Source organism: Diplotaxodon limnothrissa, linkage group LG18 (assembly GCF_057381915.1).
Source record: "Diplotaxodon limnothrissa isolate DT_005_m linkage group LG18, D_limnothrissa_male_GT1.1, whole genome shotgun sequence".
In the NCBI taxonomy this organism is placed as follows: domain Eukaryota; kingdom Metazoa; phylum Chordata; class Actinopteri; order Cichliformes; family Cichlidae; genus Diplotaxodon; species Diplotaxodon limnothrissa.
The window spans coordinates 17,971,043-17,993,322 of NC_140613.1; the positions used below are offsets into that span (position 1 = coordinate 17,971,043).

Below are 22,280 nucleotides of genomic sequence, written 5' to 3' on the forward strand. Positions count from 1 at the left end.
CCAAATTTCCCAAGTGTTTCTAAAATCTAGCGTAAATTTAATCAACATATCTTTTAGGCATGCAATTTAAGTGTTAAAATCTCACCCGCGCAGTGTGCAAATTATTAAGAAAAATTCACCCAATTTCAGTGTTTTCCTACCTTTTTAAAGATGAATCACATACTAAAAATAAATGTGATATGTAATAAAATATTTGACCCTGTCTCATTCAGGCTCACAAGTATCTGGATCACATCACCAAATAGGTGGAATTATTTTTTTATTTGACCATCAACTGCATCCCCAGTGTTGTGCTTTCATAAACCCACAAGCTTCATTTCTCCATGCATGTGAATGGTATAATATGGTCCGTGTGCATGCTTCAAGCTGAATTTCTCCACTTCAAACCACTCTGTAATTAAGGTAGTTTGAAGTAGTGGAAAATAAAATACACAGATTATTCAAATATTGAAATATCAAACAGATTTGATCATTCTGATCATCCCAAAGATTATCAATCAATTTTCTGAAAAAAAAAAAAAGGTAAAAATTTCTCTAGTTCTTCTATATGTATTTTTGGTTTGTTTGTCTGTTGTACTTTGTCACACAAGTACTGTTTTCAGATGACTGAGATCTGCATACTAGATTTTATACTTTCATGCTCTCTCCTTTTATGACGTCAAATCAACTGAAAAAATGGATATTTGCCATTTCGGTGTTTAATATCAAAAGAAATATTCCAAATTTTGCATTTCATTTCGCAAGATTTCTCAGCTAAGAGTGCTGGTGTACGACTAAGCTCCACATTTTCAAAATGTCTCTACTTTTGGTTGTCATTTGTATGCAGGCAGAATAATTTATAGGGAACAGACAATTGGAAAACAGGTTTTCTTGCCTGCAGTAAGTAGGCGTCTGAATTCCGGTCTCACGTTCCTTTATTCATTCATTTATTCAGCTCGTTTGGCGGCTCTTTCATTACACTGCATTATCTGTTGTCTTCAGTGGGAGAGAGACTCATTGATCTGGAACCAAACCGCCTCTCTGTTTGGGACACGCTTCTAGGCGCAGGTGAATTTAAACACGGTGGGCAATTCTATCAGGACCGGTAGGCAATTCTATCAGGGACCCACTGTTTGTGCATAAACAATCAGAAGCATGTGATTTGTGATTTTGATGCTGCGGTGTATTTGCAAAAGAGAGAGATGAGCTGAGAGTGTGTAGGTGTGTATTTTGTATTCATCTTTGCGATCTGCTCACCCACTAGTCTACTGGGGGTGCCTAATACAGTACCATGCCAGCATTAGTCCTTTCTCTCGCAAAGGCAGGCACGGAGCACACTGGGAGGGTAGAAAACAAACCCCCCTACTGGTTATTTTATGTTTTTCAGCCGCACAAGCTCACAGTTTCCCCGTAATAGTGGAATTCAGACAGCTTAAGATAACAGGAGGATAGGTGATTGGGTTATTGTCTGATGTCTTACTTCTCTGATATGCCATCGCTTTGTATTCAACATGATCACGGGTTTCATCTGACTTCTCAAAAGGGTTTCTGTTAGATACGTTTGCTTTGTGATCTCTAAAATAAGGAGAAAACAAAACTCATTGTAATGTGAAGTTGTCAAACAAACAAGAGGAAAACAGAGCAGAATGAAGTAAAGTTAAGGAAATGTGTTTAATGGACAAGGCGTGAGGTACGACATGTGAGCCGTGTTTCAAGCGCTGATCTTGTTCTTTTACGTACCCTCTGAAAAATTGCTCTGTTTAATTTGGAGCATGGTTAAATTCAACCCACACTTTAATCACTGAAGAGCCAATTTGGGCCAAAAACAACCCCCCAAAAAATGCACATTTGGAAAAGCTCTAAATATCTTTTCAACAGAAAAAAAAGGGACATTTTCTCCTTTTAATGACCATCTGCACAGGAGAGGGGAAACAGGGGGCTGGGGTCATCTCCGCTCAGCTGTCAGCGTTATTAGCGTAGGTAATGGAGCAGACGCTGGATTCATAGGGGTGTTGTTTTCATCCATGCCCCGCTCCATGGTGTCAGTTCACACTGATAACTCTATATATAGTGATGTGCCGTGACATAACCATAGTGCTAAGTGTATGGAACAACAAAACCTGAGCCCGTCTCACCCAGACGAGTCCACATTAGCTGCCTTTGTAATACAATAGTCTCCCTCAAACCCGGCGCAATGAGCCTCCACCCCTTACCTCCTCCCATCAGGCCGAAGTGGTCGCGGCTGCCTCTTCTGTCCGACTGCCAGCACATTTTGATGCATGGATATTACACTCAGATGATGACGCTCCTGGTTCAGACATAAAGGGCAGCTCTGGTGCTCAGCTACTCAACATTTACTATGATAATGGAGGTAAATGAAAGGGACGGAGGTAGCCGTGGGTGCAGAAGGGTGTGTTGCGGACCAGCCCCAGCCAAGCCTGTGAACGGCCCCACGTGTCTTAAGATGGAGGCTGCAGCCTGCTAGGGCCCAGATGGATCAGTACACATTTGCTGTACAGCTGGTCGCTCTGTTTGGGGACCTGGTGTGATACTCCTATGGAGAAAAAAATGATATCGCCACCATCCAAGGAGCAATTTAATAGCAGGCCAGAAGACAGCTGGCCACTCTTTAGTTTAGAGTTTTTTTGGCATGGCACACTTACAGAATTGAGGGTGTCCGATTTTTCTCCAGAGACAGACAGATTTATACAGCTTTCAGCTGTCGCAGTCACTATCAATTCTTTAATTTTCTGTTTTTCTTTGAGATTAGAAGAAAGGCCTCTTCGTGAATAAAAATTTCTCATTTTGAGATGTAATAACTGCATTGCAAAAAAAAAAATGTAAATAGTAGTCCCCGTTCATTTTTTTTCTTTTCTTTTTTTTTTAAGAGGACCTTTGAAGGTCCTTCACTGACACAAAAGCCTGTTTGGTTTTATCAGCATGCCATCATGCCACCCCATTGCTTCACTTTGACCCCAGTGTAAACTATGACATTTGGAGCCTCATGGGGGGCACGTTTGGCCCATTTATCGCACTGTTTCAAATGTCCCTGTGTGGATTTTCAGAGCCCTGACATGTTTTGAAGCATGGGCTCTGTCTTAAAGGGTTCTGAAGGTGAAAGAGGGTTTAGCTTTTTTTGTGATATCTGCTTTCAATCTCATTCTCATCTCACTTCTGTCCTTTCCAAGTAGCTACTGCCAAGGTGGCAGTACTGAGAAGGACAACTGTAAACAAACAAACCAAACCACATCCCCCCCCCAAAAAAGTGTTTTTTGGGGTCACCTCTACAGATTTTTTGGGTTGGTGACAGCACAGAGCTTGAAGCCAAGTCAGGGAGGAGGCTTCTCTCTCAGAGTGGAGCCAGTGGCCTGGTCGGCCCAGGCAAAGGGGGGCACTGGAGGGGTGGAAAGGTTCGGGGGCGGAGAGGGAAAGGCACATTTGCTGTACAGCTGGCCGCTCTGTGTGAAGCAGGCACTGTGGGCCGTTACAGAGCTGGAGAGGAGAGCGAGTGAGAGGCCTTTAGCTCTCCTCTAGTTTCTCCTCCTCCGCTCTGTTCTCTCGTTCTCATTCCCCCTGTCCACTATCTCTCAATATTCCTCTGTCTCAGTATCTAGTGTTTGCATTTTCATATTAACTGAGCTCCATCCTGGCAAAGCACACTGTGTTGGCTGTTATTGGAAGAACCGACAGGAGGCACACTGTAACAGTATTTGAAGCTGAAAGCCTTGTTTTGTTTCTTGCTAAGGGCCGCAAATTATCCTTGACACATATCCTCTTGTCTTGGGCCCCTAGAGCAGCTTGGCCAGTGTATGTTGATTATATGGTCTCCATCACTGTCTCTGCCCTGGTGGAAACACATTTACTACCCCATTAAGTGCTTTTTTTCCCTCTTGATACATAAGCAGAATGTGGTATTTTCATTCTTTGTTTCTTTTCCTATAATCCTCTTTGATTAGGTGCGTCTGATGGTGTTCCCTCCGTTTCTAGAGCTCATTCATAGAGCACATACACATGTAATCTGTTAACAAACATGACCAAACACTCCTCATTTGACTCCTAGGGGGCTAAATCAGAGTCAGAACTCAATAAACAACACAGCAGAGGAACAGGATCAATCTTATGAAATAAATAAGAGAACAGGTTTGGACCAGCCATTGGAAACAAAGGAAACCATGCATGCCTTATGCTGAGCGTGATATCTGCCTGCTTTTATTAATTGGTGATTAATAACGCCTCTCTGTTCGTTAGCATAGTCACCTCCCGTGCAGCCAAGTGTGTTGCTGCTAATATGCAATTATGCGCACCTTACTGCTCGTTACATTATACCTCTCCCTGACTAATGTGGGGTCCATGAGGAGAATAGAAATCAGAGCGAGCTGCATAAAAAAGAGCTATCAATAAGATTTTCGCACCCACTGTGTTACTTACCTGTCTGGATGGGAAACAAGAAAAAGTTGGGCTTTTTTTTTCTTTCTTTCTTTTTTTCTTTACAAATTCCTCAATGTAACCAGGAGACTGTATTAAAAGTTTAACAGCATTGCAGAGACTGTTTTGCTCTTCCTGGTGTTTTTGTTGTAAAGCAGAGGTAATTGACATCACCATGGGGATGCTCTGTTGCTAGGCCAGACAAGCTCAGTCTGATGTGGTCCTTATCTATTGATTTTCCTGACATTTCCCCACACCTCACAGACTAGGCCAACATGTGAGAAAATATCTGATGCTCTCAGTTCATACAGCCTGTTTGTACAAACTCCGGGCGAACTCTTGCTGCCCCTGACTGCATCGCAATTGGTAGGTTGATGTCACCATGGTGACTTGGGGCAAATTCCTGCCAGTGATTGGCTGAAATCTGCTCAGTTGTTGAGTTAATCGTTGTACGGGACTAATAGTAGTTCAAAAGGAGCATTTAGATTTAAATACCTTGAATTTAAAGACATTCACTGGCATATTTTTCCAATTTTCCCATCCTAGGCTTAGTTAAGGACTTTGGCGACCTGAATAAAGGTAGGCTCTCCCTGTCCTTCTGTTATGTTTTATTGATATACAGGAGAGATGTCTCCTTTAGAGTGTTAATGCCAACCCTTGTTCTGAAGTGAAGCCCATAAATACTGGATGATCAGAATTAACCTCTGCATTACTCCACCTCCCCATGGTCTCTAAGATGTCACCAAGGCCGGAGGTGCATGCACACCCCTGGTCTGCTGGGGTTGCTTAGCAGTCTGACTGGAGGGGGGCTTATGGGAGAAGTGCAAACAGACAGTCCTGCCTTAGTAAAGGTCAGATCTGCAACCTACACCTCTCAAATCCCACTCTGGCCCTGATGGGACCTGGGTTCCAGGCGTGCCTAGAGATGCTTGTGGTAAGGGAGACTTGCAGTGAGAATGAAGTGGAGTGCAACCACTGAACTGCACTGCTTTTAGAGGTTGTCAGCACCAACAGTAGTGTGATAGATATGACCTAACTTTGTGTAGGGGCTCTTACCTGGTGTATTTTTGGAATGTCATTCTGTAGCTATCATATGCTGCTGAATAGAAATGGCTTCCAGTGTTGTTCTCAAAGCTGTTATTAAGCAAGCTTCATAGGTGTAGAGAGGTTTGTTTTAGAAAACAAACAGAGAACAAAAGAGTGCCGCAAAAAAGTTTTAGCTTTATGGACCACAATGGTGGTTTTCCAAAGTACCATGTAACAAATAACTATCCTCATCAAACTTTGGCTGTGTGAATGGTAGACAGGGGAGGAGCGGGGAGGGGAATAGGGTTCTGAAAGGCCCCCCAGCGTCAAAGCCTTAATAATCATGTGAGCAGCGCTGGACTTCATTACCCTCCTGTTCGACAGGCCGAGTGCCAGCCTGGATTGCTGGCTGGCTGTGGCAAGGTCAACGGCGGAGGAAAAACCAGTTACTGTGTTACTCTGGAGCGGAATGGAGAGGGGCGGCCATCTGTCAGCTCAGGCCTGCCATACCCGCAGAGCAAATGGACACGGGCGGCCAGAGGAGAGGCCACAGACACCCATAGAGCTAAACCCAGTGAGCATAACACTGAGGCATGGACACAAATCCAGCCAAAGTGATGGGCATTGGTACCACTAAAACACACACACGCACATATATCTATATATATATCTATATATATATATCTTTCTTTCCTCACAGCATATATATATATATATATATATATATATATGAAAGGCAAGGCTGCAGTCAAGAAATTTGGCAGTAAGCTATGTCTGTGTTTATGCATGTTTATTTTTACTATCAGCACTCTATTGGGCCCCTACTGCTTTAAATCCAGATGGCAAACCATTTGATAAAAAGTTGACAAAAGTTTCGCTTTGCTTGCCAACAGTAAATGTGTTTAATCAGCTCTTTTATGGAGGCAAACTCCTTCTGAATATAAGTGCAGAAAATGTAGACCATTTTGGACTTTAAAAGACTCATGTTTTCTTCCTAAACACAGCAACATAACACAGTTTTTTTTTTCTTCATCAAACTCTCCCATATCCAGTTTTTAGTGTTTCACCTTGCTGGCTGTTTGTCAGCATCTGAGTCGCATGAACCTTCTTTGCGAGGACCTTTATGATGCCCTCTGGCCAAAGTGGAAGAACCCTGTGGAATGTTCCAAAACTCTCTAATAGGTTTCAGGTGCTGCAGGCCACCCGCCAGCCTCCCCACTATCACCCCACTCTGCGTGTCTTGTGTGATAAGACTTCAACAGTCAGAGCACCAGCAATTCTCCTCCATGGGATTGAGGGCAGAGCTAAATGCGAAATGTTTCCCCGTCTCCATTATATATGAGTGTTTTCCGTCTCCTTTGACCGAAGCGGCGAAGTAAATAAAAGTATAGCTTCTCTCGCGAGTGTGGCTCAAGTTCAGACAAGAAATTTAGCAACTCCGCCATCCCACAACTAAGCACAGCTAACGCTCCTTTTTGTTTTCCTCTCGAACCCCCCGGCTTGAGCATCAACACACTCCGGAAAACAGGGAGATGGTCCTGGGCGATTCCCCTCACATTAATGGAAATCACACAGGAACTCCCTGGATGAAAGCCTTATGCGTTATTAAGGTTTAATGTTGATATCAGTGCTTATATGTTTACTTGAGTGCGCGGTGTTGCTGATGTAGAATTGTCAGAGAGGTGCAGATTTAGTAAGGAATTAGTGTACACCCAGGATTTAATTAAGCGGATCTATTTCCATCTTGTTAGAAAGAGATAATGTGAGTACCGCATGCATCATAGGTTACCATATTAAATGCTGCTTCCTGTAACAGCATTATATCTTCTAGAGTGGTGCTTGCAGATTATAGAAAGGAAATGCTATGTTTATCTGAAACAGTTGTCGCTTAAAGACGAGGGCTAAAAACACACGAGCTAGCACGTTGTTTGCCATACTTCTTTGCATACGCAAACATGCTCATTAAAAATGAATTTAAAAAAAAGAAAAATGGTCACACTTCCAATTTCCTTTTACAGATACCTTGTTCCATTTCTCGCATGACAGTGGAGTGTGAACACTGAAGCGACATGGCCTCTTTGTCTCTCCATTCGTCCCACTGCTGCCTAGAGACGTAAACCTTAAGCCACTCACTCGCTGATTAATCTTTTAACATTTATAATTACTAATTAAGTTAGTAAGAGACTTTTAATGTAGTCCTCCTTCAATGGGGAGCAGAGAGGACAACAGATCATTAGCTTCAATAATGAACGCGGATGAGACAGATAATGGCCTATGATAGGTGAATACTGACAGTTATATTAAATGAGGCGAGTATATGGGAAATGCAGCATGGATTCCAAAAGCCATGCAGAGACAAGGTGGTAAAGTGCACCACTAACTCCAGAAAAAAAAGCATGTGAGGCATAAAGAAGTAGCTTGTACTAATTAAAGCATGCATGTAGCTCTCTGATAACGTCACTTTTATATATGCGCTGTGTATTTAACATGCAACGATATCTATATCTGATTTGATAATTGTGTCAAAGCCAGTTTCAAGTGCAGATTTCATGCAGCAATTCACACTGGTTTCATTGAGTTTTTGGTCTCCCTAATGTCATCGGTGTATCTCATTATCACATTATTACATTAGTGTCTGCGTTATCCGTGGCTGTAAGTTGCTGCCCATTAAAAGAGTCATTTCATCTCAGGTTTTCTTGTCTTTTTTTTTTTTTTTTACCTTAACGACGATGCTACTCTGGCACATTTCGTGTGCTTTCCCACTTTGGGGAAGGTGCTTATGCCATAATGATTATTATCATTAAGAAGATATTAATGTGCTTAGTGTTTGCGACCCAGCTGCTCATCATGGCCCGAGCTACCTGCCGGGGGAAGGAAGTGAGCTGCTGCCAAAATGGACAGTGCACATAGGCCACCGCCCACCTGTCCAGAGGTTTCAGGGTCAGTGGAGGTCACACCTACCTCCCTTTCTGCACTCTGCTGAACTAGCGGAGGGATGGCTCAGAACATAAAATTGGAGGAGATGAATTGTGTTATGTGGGATGATGTTAAAAAGTGTAATGGAACGGGCTATGTTTCGGGCTTGACCGTGACTGTGTGCATCCCCTGTCTTATATATACATATTAAATAAATAGTAATATGGGGAATTATATCCTTTAATTCTTAAGTGGCATTAAATCGTGTTTCAGCCCATTTTAGAGGCACTACACTAATACTAAATTTGTTTGCATTAAACTAGAGTTTTACAAATACGTTTGTGTTAACTGGATTTAAAAAAAAATCTTTACATTTTGCACTGGCTATTGTTTTGAAGCCTTATATCATCATCACCATAGATAGATGGTGCAAGCCAGACTGGCTCCACCTCCAGTCTCTCAGTTTCAAATTGCTGCTTCATTAGGACTTGGAAAAGAAACCCATGGTTACATTTAATCAAACGAATCTTTATGGCAGACCAACATAATCAATCACAATCCTTATCCAATATGCTACATTCTGTAACTACCAAGCTGGCTTGGAGAGAAGTCAATTATGGCCGTACTCTCTCTCATCCACTGCCGACGTAGCTGTGTGTGATATTATACCGTTTCTGCAGTTATTTTCATTATGCAAATCTGGACTGTGCATCTCACACGCGCAACCTTTTTCCTATTCGTGTGGTTAATTCCTGCTTCTCTCTTTTATACTTGCAGTTCTTGTATGATACATGAACTGGGGGGTTGTTGGAGAGTGTGATGTGCCATATCTAGAATAATCAAATTAAGTATTAATGATTTTTGCTCTCAAACTAACACTTGTGTTGCACAGTGGGCTGCAGTCAGTGGTGTTGTTCATATTTCATATGTTTTGTGTCCATACAGAGCTGTTTGCACTGAATCTTTGTGTGCGTGCTTGCGTGTGTGCGTGCGTGCGTGTGTCTATGAAATCATTTACAGTTTGTTTTTTCCATACAAGTTCTGCTCTCTCGCCCCATATCCTCAAGTACATTTATGTCTGGATGCAAAACACATGCAACTTCACACACTGCAAGCGCGTTTACACATTGTACAGGCGCTCATCGTTTAATCTATCAATCTGTTTTTTTTCCCTCCTTTCCTCCTCATCTTGTGTGTTCTTCCTCCACGCCTTTTCACTTCGGCACTCGGAATCACGCACAATCCACACACACCGCATAATACACATAAGCACGGAAACACACAGAGGCGCACGCACACACAAGGTAGCTTGGTTGGTGGGGGCCATGGCTGCAGCTCTTCTGCGCAGTCCCAGAGTGGCTCCCGGGGCTCGGCTGCCAGTTGTTTGCCAGCGTCTCCGGGTGGAATTCATTCAAATTAAAGCGGTGGAATGAGGCCCGAGTCCCAGAATGCCTCGTCCCTCTCCTTCATCAGCATTCCGCCGATGAGAGTAATTAAAGCAGAAATTAATTCTGCTGTAAGCAGAGGAGCCACAGAATAACTGATATTAGAGGCTGGATGATGAATGCTTGGCATCAAGGGAGGTCTCAGGGGAGGAAGAGGAAATTCACAGATCTCTCTTTCTTTCTTTCTTTCTCTCTTTCTTTCTTTCTTTCCTCACAGCCTTTTTCTCTATTTTCCCCTTTTCTGCCCGTTCCTATGTTTGTATTTCTTTATTTTTTGTCGTCTGCATTTCTCTCTCCTGCGTGGTCTATTACTCGTTTCTCATCTTTGCATTTCTTTCATCCTCCATGGCAACATTTGTCCTTCTGTGCCACCTAAAGACTGCTACAAAGCACTGGATCTATTGACTTTAAGCATGACTGAAGACATTGGGAGTAAGCCCCCTCTGCTCAGAAACAGTATTTCACATTCTGTCAGCACCGGTGTTCGTATTTTCAGTCAAAAAAAAGCATATTAGAGTGAGGTGATGCTGCAAATGCTCGTGCTTTGCTATTTGTTAACAGAAGCCGAAATGGAAAGTGCTTTCAGGTGAATTCTTTAAGGGCACAGTATCAGGCATCACAGAAAAATATAAAGCTATTGTGATTAGAAATATAGATGATGTTGGCATGAATAAAAATATACAATTATTAAATTAGGGTGTTTATTTAAAAAGGCTTGGAAATAAATAATTTGTAATGTTTTTAAGGCAAGCTGCCTCTTTTTTTTCTCAGGCTTAATTTGAGACTGAACCTTGAATCTCTCCAGATGATGTGATATTCTACCCAGGATGATTCAGTGATCCCCCAGTGTCCCCTGACGCGTTATTTTTGGAATAGCACATCTTTAGCAAGAACAGTCACAAGACTGAAAGACAAACAACTGAACTCTTGAAACACCGGGCCTGGATGAGGCTGTCAGTGTTTTCCTCTCTTAGAATCAAATGGAATTGAACAAAGGTTAGCTCTTTGGGGCTTTATGGTAATGTGATATACGATGCTGCCATGGAATTTGCCAATGCATGTCTTAGCACTGTCTGACTCTAAGGAAGAAGTGAATGGTAATTACGCTGACCTCTGCCCCTCCCTTTCTTATTCTGCCCTCTGGGTAAAAAGCCCGAGGTGGTAATAAACAATAGATAGATCTGTCTTGTTTATATTGCAGCTGCCGCACTCTAATGACACACGAGATTGGTCTCTATTTTGAAAATAATGCATGCCAAGAGGTGCAGGTAGTAAAACTGCATTTTTAATTGGTTTTGTGCAAGAATATCTCAATCAGATGTAAATGAATGGAAGCCCAACCTGAGAGTTACCGACTGTTATTAAGAATTTAGGAGGCTGGCATGGAGTTGAAACACAGAATGAATGATTAGACACTGTAAAGAGCCCCAGATGCAAAAGAGATGCAGACTGGCTAAAGCAGCTACCGACCTGTTGATGAGGCCTCGCCGAATAGAGGCTAAAGATTTCGCTACTACTGCCCAGCAAAGGTGCCCTAAGGGGTCAGAGAAGGTGAATTGTACCCCTGCTCACAGTTTAAAGATGCATAAGATGTTAAAAAACAACATTTTTTTCACCATGATGATTATTTAGATGTAAAAATAATGAATTTCTCTGTTTTGACCTTTTTAAAGTTTCTGCTGAAACTATGAAGTCCTCCCCAATTCTTCCATGTCATTTTTTTTTTATTCCTCCTTTGGAAAGATGATATGAAGCATGAAGCAGAAATAGTGATCATACAGTAAAGACATTTCCTCTAAATTATTTAGCAAGAGTGGCTTTTTATAGACACAAATTTACCTATGGACCTAAAAGCTTAGTACTTAGCTGCAGTTTTCTGAGAATATCTCTGCAGTGGATCATGTTGCTGTGGAGCATGATATTTCTCTCTATCATTCAAATGGTGTTGCCATTATGAACAGCGCTGGCCTATCTTGATGTCTGCCATCCTGGAAATGGCGGCAGCATTGTTTGTTTGTCTACTTGGTTCCATACACCAATAAAAATACACTCAAAATGAAACCTTGGTGTAACGATGACCTTAAACACAATGACACTCTTTCCCATAACATTGTCCTGTCCAATAGTCCAGAACTCCCCTAAGAGGCCTTACAGCAAGTCTAGGAGGAACCAAATGAGAGAGAAATCGATTACTTTCCTCTCTCCACTGTCTCTGCCCTGGCTGAATTACTGAAACAAGATGCTGCACTTAGAGGAGTCTTTGGAGAGGCAGAGGGAGAGAAAGAGAGGTGGGGAAGAGAGAAACACTTTTAGGGACATGGGTGCCATTTAGACTAGGACCATCTTCTCACAGAAAGCCACTAAAAGCAATGAATGATCCTCTTCCTGTCCCAGGCTGGGAGTTGGTTAGCCTCCCGTGGTTAAGTGAATACAGAAAATACACTCAGGTTTGAGGTCAAAGCAAGATCATTAAAAACAATATTAATTTCTGAAATCCAAGCACAACAGTCATTCGCATTCACCCCGAACTTGGCCGGAGCACACTCGACTGCTACAGTGTGTGCGTGTCCAAAAGCACAAGACCTACATGGCTACACGGATCCAGTCTGATGTTGTTTTCTGACTTCATAATGTCAAATGGGTGTTGTTTAACATCCACAGATTTTATTGTCTGAACTATGAAGATGAAAATGAAGCCCGCTCGTTTGGTAGATAGAACGTGGTGCTTAAGGGACCCAATCCCTGTAAGTGCCATTAAGTGGAAATTGCCGTTCACATATTCCAGTGGTTTGATTAATTACACTCTCTCATGTGCTTTCATAAAGGCCCAATGAAATATGGGGAGCAAATTGCATTGTGTTCCTGTATCCTGTTATGTAAAAGCAGTTTAATTATTGACACATGTTTTGCCACCTGGCAGGGGAGAGGATGGTTGGACATGAATAGAAATCAAACAATAGATATTATGAAAGGGTAGAGCTAGCACTTGAGATGCCATGTGTTTCCGTATATGTGACTCACGTTATGTCCCCTTCTTCACCTCGCCTCAGGTCCTCCTCCTGAATCAGAGCAAAGAGCAGTCGTGATCGGCTGCGTGTGTCAAAGTTGTAAGGGAAGCTTTATGTGGAAGTGAGCGCACTTTGAAACCTGTTTAACTTTGGAGGCAGGACTGCTTTTTTAAAGGTCTCTTCTAATAAATGTGTAGTTAATGTGATATTTTGTGAAGGCTTCATAGTCTCTCTAGAGAATTAAAAGATCCCTGCTGGCTTTGTGTGATATCTTAAGAAAGCTCTTTTTTGATCAGAGTAAAGACGCTACTTAGCTGCTGATACACTTTGAACTCAAGGAAGCGGTGTGAGAAGACAACAAGCAAAGTTGCAGTTTTAACATAAATGTCTTTATTTCCCTTTTCTTTCTTTTTTCTTTGTTCCTAGATAAGAGCAGTGCCCTCTACTGCCATGGAGACTGAATAACATGAGTGTTTCAGGGCAGTGTTTGCCTTCTGTTGTAGCCAGTAGTACTTAGGCTCCACTCTATTCTGTATTCTACAGTGTATGTGGAGGTATTAGCTCATAAAACCCTCCTACTGTCATATGAACCCACTGCAGTCCCTGAGCTCTATATGAACAGCAGGGCTCTGATACTTAGTCCCAAGCTGTTCCTGTTTGCCCAAAACGATCAGGCCTGGCCTCGTGCTCTCTACCTGATCTAGTTGACTGGGCTGTGTAAGTTAGGTAGGCAGTCCCTGTCTCCATCCCCCCTCCTCCCTCCCAATATGCACTTGGACCCGGGCTCAGGCTGCACCTTTTGTGTTCCACAGGGATAAGGGGGCCAGATGGAGGAATTTGATTAACCAGCAGTGTAGGACCAAATGTTCAATTGGATACAGAACCAGTTGGAAGACGGGAGGGAGCGAGGGATGAGGCGGGGTAGAGGGAGAAATCTAAAATGGCTGGTCATGTGCACCGGCCAACACTTTGCAAAGGGGAGCCCAAACAGACACTGAGGTGTAGTAATGCAGAAGCCCTTTTCCAAGTACCAGCTGGGCCTTTTAGGAGCCTCTATCCCCACAGCAGACACACGGCAGCCTCCAAGCAGCTTGACTTTACCATATGTGGAACTTTTTTATGCTCCACCTGGTTTCCCCAGGGGACCTGTGCCGCTGGGACGCCGGAGGCAGGTGAATTGCTCTTAATGCAAGGCACTGAATCACTAGGCCAACAACATGAGGGAAGTGCCTAGGGAGAGGAAATGGATCTGCAGAAAGACTGGCGCGGACTGGCGCGACCTTGGAGCTAGTGCCCGCTGTGCAGCAGAAAACTGTGTGACGTGTCACTGTGCTTCATCTTTAATAATATCCACACTTAGATTTCTTGCACAACATGTATTATTTCACAAAGTGGTTTTTTTTCCAAAATGGAACTGTTCCATTTGTAAACTGGCTTTAGTTTAGAGCCTCTGTACTCTTGCCTGAATTCCCCCCCCCCCCCTCCCATTTTTCCTATTAGCATTTTTTTTCTTAGAATAATTTACTGATTCACAAAGATTTTGGTTTATGTAATACATATTGTGTGCACTTTGCTAATATTTCTATGCACTCCTGCTTAAATCTAAGTTATATCGTAGCTTCAGTTGTTTCTACTCCTTTACATAGTTTGTGCTGACTTCCAGGACAGGTACTGTAGGTCGAATGAGGGAAAATTTGGCCAAGACAGTGAGGCTGTGGTCACTCTCCTGCTTGCACCTGTCTTACTGAGTCTGTGGCAAAAAGCCAGAGGTCAGGGGTCACCACAGGGGGCTGTCAAGGTCAAAGGTTTATCACTCTCCAAGGGGTCCTGGAGCCATCACTCAGACCCTACAGTACACACGATCTGCCCAGTTGAGGTTTTTTTTTTTTTTCCTTCCCTACTTTTTCTAATCCCTCCAAATGGCTCGGGCAAAACTCCTGACAGCAGCAAGAGAAACAAACTGTGGGGTGTGGAGCTCTAAGCCATCAGCTGGAGATTTCACTTTGAAAAGATTCCCTTTTACTCACTGCCCTTTCCACCAATCAGAGGGCTCGCCAGAGTCCAGGCACCCAGAGCTGCTGCCCTCTGACCCTGCCAGCGGTTGTTGGTTTATTTTGTTTGGGCATTTTGGAGAGGATGGGGCTGCTTTTGACAGTTCAGGCAGCAGGACTTGGATAAGGTCTTTAACAAAGACAGCCAGAGAGGGTGAGTTTCACAGCTCGAAAAAAGGCACAAGCTACCCTGAGCTGGTTTTTGCAGTTTCGGTACTGCACTCGTATTGCTGGAGAGGTTGTCATATTCATTGAGACATGTGGAAAATGGCCCATTTTGGAGGGGAAATAGGGGGCATTCATGCAAAGTCAATCCCATCAAGTAGACAGAAATTCCTCGATACCCATGTTTATGCAGCTGTGCCCGGCGATCAAATTACACCAACCCTCTTGTAACAACCTCGCCTCCTTCTGCCCTTTCTGCTTGTTCCCCCTGACCTCCTCTGAATATGAAAGGAGCCTCAGATGGGTCTCGCCATCACCGGGGAGCAAGGGAGAGGCAACGAGACAAAAGGGGGCACCTAACCTAGAGTTTTACCTACCCGCAACAGTAATTGGGTCAAAGCCACGGAGCTTCCATGGGTCAGCGGAGGGGCCCGTCATATGAGGGGCACATAGGGGCAGTCAAAGAAGGCCCGTCCCCAGAGAAGAAGTACTAACCGTCATGCTGTAGCACCAACTCTGACAGACCGCAGGGAACGGACCCACCGCATCGAGCTTGTCAGCTGTTCCGGCAGCGCGGAGCGATCGTGGAGCGCTCCACTGGGAGTGTATTACTGAAGGCTTTTCTTCTCTGCCTCTGTGTTTTATTTTTTTGGGTGGGGAGGGCAGGGTTGCAAGTCTGTGTGCAAGAGGGGGTGTTGAGGGGTATAATTTAGAGCACAGAGGGAGCTTCGTCTCTCCATCTTATGATTTGGAGGTGAAGACAAGCGCCCTCGGGGGCCCCCTGTCAGAGCTTTTGGGCGCGCTCAATGCAGACTTCAATAAAAACACACAAAAAGAATTCCCCCACAAGGGCGCCCGGCTGAATTGCTGACGCCAATGTAAAAGATTCAGTTTTCTGTGAATCATTTAGTACAGCGACCCTGAGCTCTCTACACAACGTGACAATAACAGGAAACCCCCCTCTGTCCTCCTCATCATGAAAAAACGAGACTTGCAACAAACCCGGAGAATGCAGAATTATTTTTTTCACACATACAATTTCACACATCGATCACCCTCTGCCACTCCTCCATTTTCCTCTTCCCCTCCCATCTCTCACTCCTCTTCTCTTTCCTTCTCTCACTGTATTCCTGTCATGACAAATGTCAAACACAGTCAGTTAGGAGAGCGGGGTTTTTTTTTCTAACCCTTTTTTTTTCCTTCTTCTTCTTCTTGGTAACCAAGAGCTTGCCAAGACGAATGTGCGCTGGGACAAGACTGCTGCAGAAGCATCACATTGGAGCATCAGCATCAGATATTTCTGTGAAAGTAACAGAAATGTTTGAAGGTGTTGTCACAAGCTCACAGGTTCCTGCTGTTTGTGTGCACCAGAGGGAAATGGCGCCTTCTCAGCCCTTTTGTCTCCTCCCTCCCCATTGTTGTTTTTAAACTTATTTCTCTGTTTAGTTGTTATCACTTTTATTGTGGTTAAGAATCTCAGCATGGCTGTTTTTGTGGATTTTGACAGAGGGGGTTGGTGTTATAGTCAGAGTTAAAATTAGAGGAGTTGCTTTTCTGTGTGACTTGGAGACATGTCATCTTCTGGAAGCAGTGGGGAGTCTGTCAGTCACAGCCATGGTGTGTTTTAATCATCTCTGTCCCACTTGGTGAAGCGCTGACGGTTAGAGTGAGGGTTACCTCCCCTGGACAATACCAGTATGCTAGAATCTCATACACTCTGATGTCAGACATAGCAACCAGTTAAGAAATATGAGACGTTTCTTCCTCAAGTTAATCCTGCAAATTCAATGGGGGAATCAAGCAACGTCTGGTGAATCTGAAGATATATCACGAGTGCGTTTGAAGGGTTTTCTGATCTTTCAAAAGATATGACAGCTGGAAGGAGATTGGCAACAAAATAGCAGGAGTTTGTCACTATAATAAGAGCATGACGCTGATAGAATAATCAAAACCCACGACATCTTAGAAGCTTAATGAGTGGGGGCTCCCCCCAAGCGAGCAATAATAATAGTGTTTTGTAATTCTATCGCCATTATAATGATACTCTAAGGAATTTTAAATAGACATTTCTTTGTAAAACAAAGTAGGTTAGACTGCAAATTATATTTTCCATAATGAAGCAGCTGTGACTACAAGCATGTATTTACAGTGCTTGCATGTATTTACAGTGCTTGCATGTGACGACGCCATAAGCGTTAGGCCACACTGGCCTTTTTTACAGGACGCCCATCCTGCTCGTTTTCCTTTAACCCCTATCTGAGCATGCTCCCTGCTGTCCTCTCCAGAGATATGGATTCTCATTTCTGAGAGCATCCTCTGACAGTCTTAATGGACAAGTATTCTCTACGAGGATCGGAGAGCTCTCGCTGAAAAGACTGCTCTCGTCATCGCTGGAATAAGTACGTTTTTCTCCTCTCCTCTTCTGCCCCGAACCCATCTAAGGTTGCTTTTAAGGGGCAGAAATTAAACCGAGCCTTCAGAGAGCAATGAAAACAGAAAACAAGGGTGGAGAGCGGATGCTTTTGATGCCACCTTAATGTCAAACAAGCACTGTACAACAGAAAGCATTTAAATATTAAAGGATAAATTGCAAATGCATTAACAAATATGAATCCTAAATACCGTTTTCGTTCGCAGATGCATGACATAAGCCACTAAATTGAGCTTTAAACAGAAGTACTTAGAAAAATATTCCTGCAAGGCCCCAAGCAATTAGTCCAGCTGCCTGCCTTTGTCCACCTACCCATTGTGTTCTTTGTAAAAACCATTCTCTTACACCTCCACTTACTCCATCCTTTGAGACGCCATTGGAAATCCAGGGCTCTGAGTTGAACCCACAGTTGGTTTAAGTGTAATGAAATGTATGTCATGTCTCTGGCTCGCTCCCTCTGGCTTCCCCTCACCCCTGGCCCCCTGAAAGCACTGCCTTTGACAGGAAGGCCTCTGTGGCTTCTGCTGCAGTGATCTTTAGCCCCTTCAGGTCCCACTGACTATTTAGGATGTCCCTGTGATTTGAGGGTGGACTCAACCGTCCACACATGTTTCAGAGCACCAAGTGATAGACAGATAATAGACAGATAGATGAGAGTGGGAGCCTTGGACAGCTAAACAAGCCCCGTGGGAAATTTTACTCTGATTCCCGACTGCATTTTATAACAAATAACCTCTATCCTGTTACTATTTATTAATGTTTTACAGTACGCTTACGGAAAACACCAAGTTGGCTATGCTTATCGTACGCACTGGGAGCCTAGCAATGTGCACATTTACTCTGCGGTTTATGCTGTTTATCTGTTATGTGTGTTCTGTCCTACATTGTGCACATTATAGAGACCCCATGGTAACAGAAGTCAGATGCAGTGTCTGTAAGAGGACCCAAGCTGAGCCATTTCAGATGATGCGCATTTAACCCTTTAAGACCTACCATAGAACCAAGTTCGCCAGAGCTTATATTATATTTTTACATGCTGTGGAGCCATTTTTGGGAGCATTTCAAGTTGCTATACATCAATACAACCATTATAGCCCAAACTTTAATAATATGTCTGCATTAGGTGCATAGTAATTACATAAATTGCAAAAAAGTGCAATAAACTACAAAAAAATTGAAAATCGTTTTTGTTTTTTTAACATATATTTCTAGTTAGAGAAATTTAAGAGGCTTATCCCTCAAAACTGTAAATACAAAAAAGTTACACAAACTAGTTTCCCACCACAGGAAATTTATTTTGAGTGTCTTCATAGTTTTATTTTTGAAATACACCAATTTTTATATACTGCAGGAAAAACGAAAATAAATATTATAGTGCAAATTTGCAAAATAACAGCATATGCATCAAAATAAACTATTTCCAGCAGTGCAATATGAGTCTTAAGCATCCCAGAAACGACACAGAAAGTCATAAAGTCAAACATAACTTTTTAAAACACATAACAAGTAAAACACAAGCTCATAAGGCCCCGATCGTAAAAAAACTACATTTCCGCAAAATGACGTCACTTCCGGTTTCGGGCAGGTCATGCGGTCATGTGATAGTTCGCGCTGATGGACGTAGGAAGTGTTACAAACAGCTGATGGATCGGCGAAGCGTGTTTCTGGAATATCATGTTTTTGTTGCTGCAAGTGATTTTTATGCAGTTTTTGCAAAGCTATATGTGGAAGGAAACTGTGACCTAGGACAAGCTGATGGCATAAGATGTAAGTACAACTCCTCCGGTTTCATATGCAAAAAAAATTATTGCGCTAGCTTACTTGGTTGCAGAGCTACCGGGATTTAAAAATAGTTACGCAAAACAGAGCGTGCCCGCTCCGATCGGCTGTAAAGGGTTAAATTTGTACATATATTGACTATGGAGTTCTCCGTTTATTTATCATACATTCAATCTTTATGCAGATGAGGGTGAACGCATCATGCATGGCACACCTAGGTTGCATCTCGATGTGTGTATCTTTATGAGGCTTTTTTTTGTTTTCTTTTTTTATTTACCTAAAGCTTTGTGAGCGTGAGACTCTTATGTGTCTGTGCATGGATATTGCAGCTTGGAGAGCGTGTGCATGTCCACTATATTAGACGGAGCGTGCGAGGGGTGCCTCAGCGTGAGTGTACTGCTGTCTGTTCAGAGCTCTCTGCACCAGCAGGGTGCGCCATTCCAATTTACCCATCAGCCGTGGAGGTAGGGGGTAAAAGTGCGGGGCAGCACTGTCGGAGATTTCACATTCGAGGGACGAGATTACCAGTCAGGGGACCCCTGTGTGGAGGTGATGAGGGAGGGCGACTGCAGGGGCACAGTGTGAGGGAGTTGGGGCTGATGGAGGATGGGGGAAGGGGGAAGGGGGAGGGCAACAAGACTCCAGCACCACCCTGGAATCCATGGGCTCTCTGTTTTCTGGGGAGCATAGCTGCCAAGCTGCACATCTGTTTGACACCAGGCGCTGTGGTATGGCAGTCAGGGGCTGTCTGTCCCGATTCACGTCTCTTCGCCCTCTAGTTTGTTGTAAGGATCTGGACAACTTTTGAAGCCTATCTCTTTTGAAATCCTTCTTAAAACTGTGCAGGTTTTTGGAAAAGAAAACCAAAAATAAAGGACAGATGGAGTCTCACTTTCATAACAGCAAATATTTATACTTCTACAGCTCTCTTTTTTTATTTCCTCTAATCACATGCTCGTGAAAGATTTGTATATCCTAAAACTCTGGAGCATAATCATGGCATTAAAAATCATCTTTAGCAGTTACCTCAGGCCCACAGACCAAGCCTGCTTTTGGCTGTACTCACTCAGTCTGTATTTGAGTGTCAGCCAAGTCAGCCGTGGCTGCTCCAGAGACCCAGAAGTCTGTTGGGGAGACAGGACATTCCAAACAGCATAACTCATTCTTTACACCATCTCCACCACTATTAGTTAATTATATGCAGGTGTTTTCCTTTCTGCTTTTTTTCATTGTTGTTTTTTTTTTGTTTGTAGATCTAATAAAAATGTGACCAAAGTACATAAAGCCAGAAACACGGCGAAAAAAGAAGGGAGAGATAGTGTGGAGGAAGTGGCTGAATGTGCTGCATGAAGCAAATTATTGCCCCCATGTAGATTCATCAGTTCTCCCTGCTGGATTAAGGAAGGGCCTTTCTAATGAAGTTCGCCCCGTCAAAATGAAGGGACTAATTCTGATTTAGCTGAGGTAATGAACTTCCCCTCTCCTAGTGAGAGCAGCACCATGGGGTGGTTGTGCAGGGGGGGTGGGGGAAAAGGAGAGTGGCAGCAAGAGAGAGGGAAGACGAGACGGAAGAGAGACATGGAAGGAGGACAGATAGAGCTAGAAGGGAGAGAGAAAGCTAGGTGGAGAATGAGGGGGAAAAAAATTATGCAAAACGGCTGTCTCGTATTTGCTGAGATGTATTAAATTTCCAGTGCGGGTGCCTGTGTTATATAAAATTATGTTAATGTCTTGTGGCCCGCTGCGAATGGCGGCTTGCTGGTCCTGAGCATGCGTGGCTGGCCGCTACATGGAGCGCACTCAGTGGGACTCAGCTTTTCTATTAAGGAAAACCTCTAGACACCTGATGATGAATTCTCTCTCACCAAATGTTCCCCCTTTTTTGTGTCGAAAATATGAGCGCTTTTCTAAATGACTTTGGAGAGCCTGGCGTGGCGCTTGGCGGCCTCCATCGAGCAGGGGGGAAAGGGGTGTGGGGGGGGGGTCCCTCTGCAGCAGGCTAAGGGAGTCAATTAAGGCAAGCGCTGATAATTATAAGCCGGCAGAACGCAGAGGCTGGCTAATTGTACAGTGTTCCATGCCGCGAGCCCAGCCATGGGGCCTCTGCTCAACGCTCTCCTTCCCTCCTCCATTGTGCGGACCTCAAACCCCATAAACCCACAAACCTCGGCGCGACAATGCCACAGTGAGGCTACCAAAAAAAGCCGGTCATGTGTCCATAATGAACTTTTTACATTCAGGCCACTCACTCTGTCGAGACCTGAAAGAGAGTCTGGTCTGTATTCACATCTCATGTATTTATTTTTTGCTCTTTTACGTTACTTTTACTTTCCTCGCTGTTGTGTTTCTGTTCTTCTTTGTAAAAAAAATTTCCCTCACTTTGCGAAGCAACTTTCATAGAGTACAAGATCCTTGGAAAGTCAGGGCATAGTCACTTGACCTTTGTTTCCTTCTAACAAGAAAAAAAGCCCAGCAGTTTAGAATAGGCACGTATAGAGTAAATTAGAGCATTTCAGTGTAGAATGGTGTTTGTGTGGCTGCAGGGGGTCCGGCACTCCATGCAATCCATCTCAGCAGCCTGCACTGTTTGTCCCCAATGGACCTCCGTACCTGCCTGCAGCTGCAGCGCCTACATATCATTCGTTAACAAGTATTCGCCTCTTGCCTTTGTTGTTGTGGATTTCTCCCTTTTCTTTCTTCTTCTGTTCTGTCTCCGTGACCTGCACACTGTTCATTTGACCGAGTTTTAGCCATTGCGGGCTTTAGCTGCGAGAATTGCAGGTAGCGTGGAAACACAAAATGGCAGCGCATTCTTCAAACGGTACTGCAGATCCAAATCCTGCTGAAACGCCAGCTTCATCTGGTTTTACCAGCTACTCTCCCTTTGGCAGACTGAAGAGTGAAACATTCAATTCACTGTTTCAAATCTAAAATTATCTGTAAGCACAAAAACTGAAAAATAGACAGTGTTCTGGCCACTACACCAGATATTCCAAGATATCTGGACTTATTTGAAATATATATATATATATATATAATATATATATTCCTGGAT

General features: G+C 43.5%; 1 protein-coding gene across 3 annotated transcripts in view; it reads left to right on the top strand.

Annotated features, from left to right (window-relative positions):
• LOC146613402 (zinc finger protein 521-like) overlaps window positions 1–22,280 on the top strand; it is an 88,496-nt gene that overhangs the window by 43,889 nt on the left and 22,327 nt on the right. For 2 of the 3 annotated variants that reach the window (XM_085378269.1, XM_085378270.1), the window contains exon 6: window positions 213–245. The exons of the other annotated variant lie outside the window; for it this stretch is intronic. In XM_085378269.1, the coding sequence (XP_085234395.1) occupies window positions 213–245 (33 nt within the window). The remainder of the gene's footprint in view (window positions 1–212; window positions 246–22,280) is intronic. 3 annotated transcript variants of the gene reach the window in all.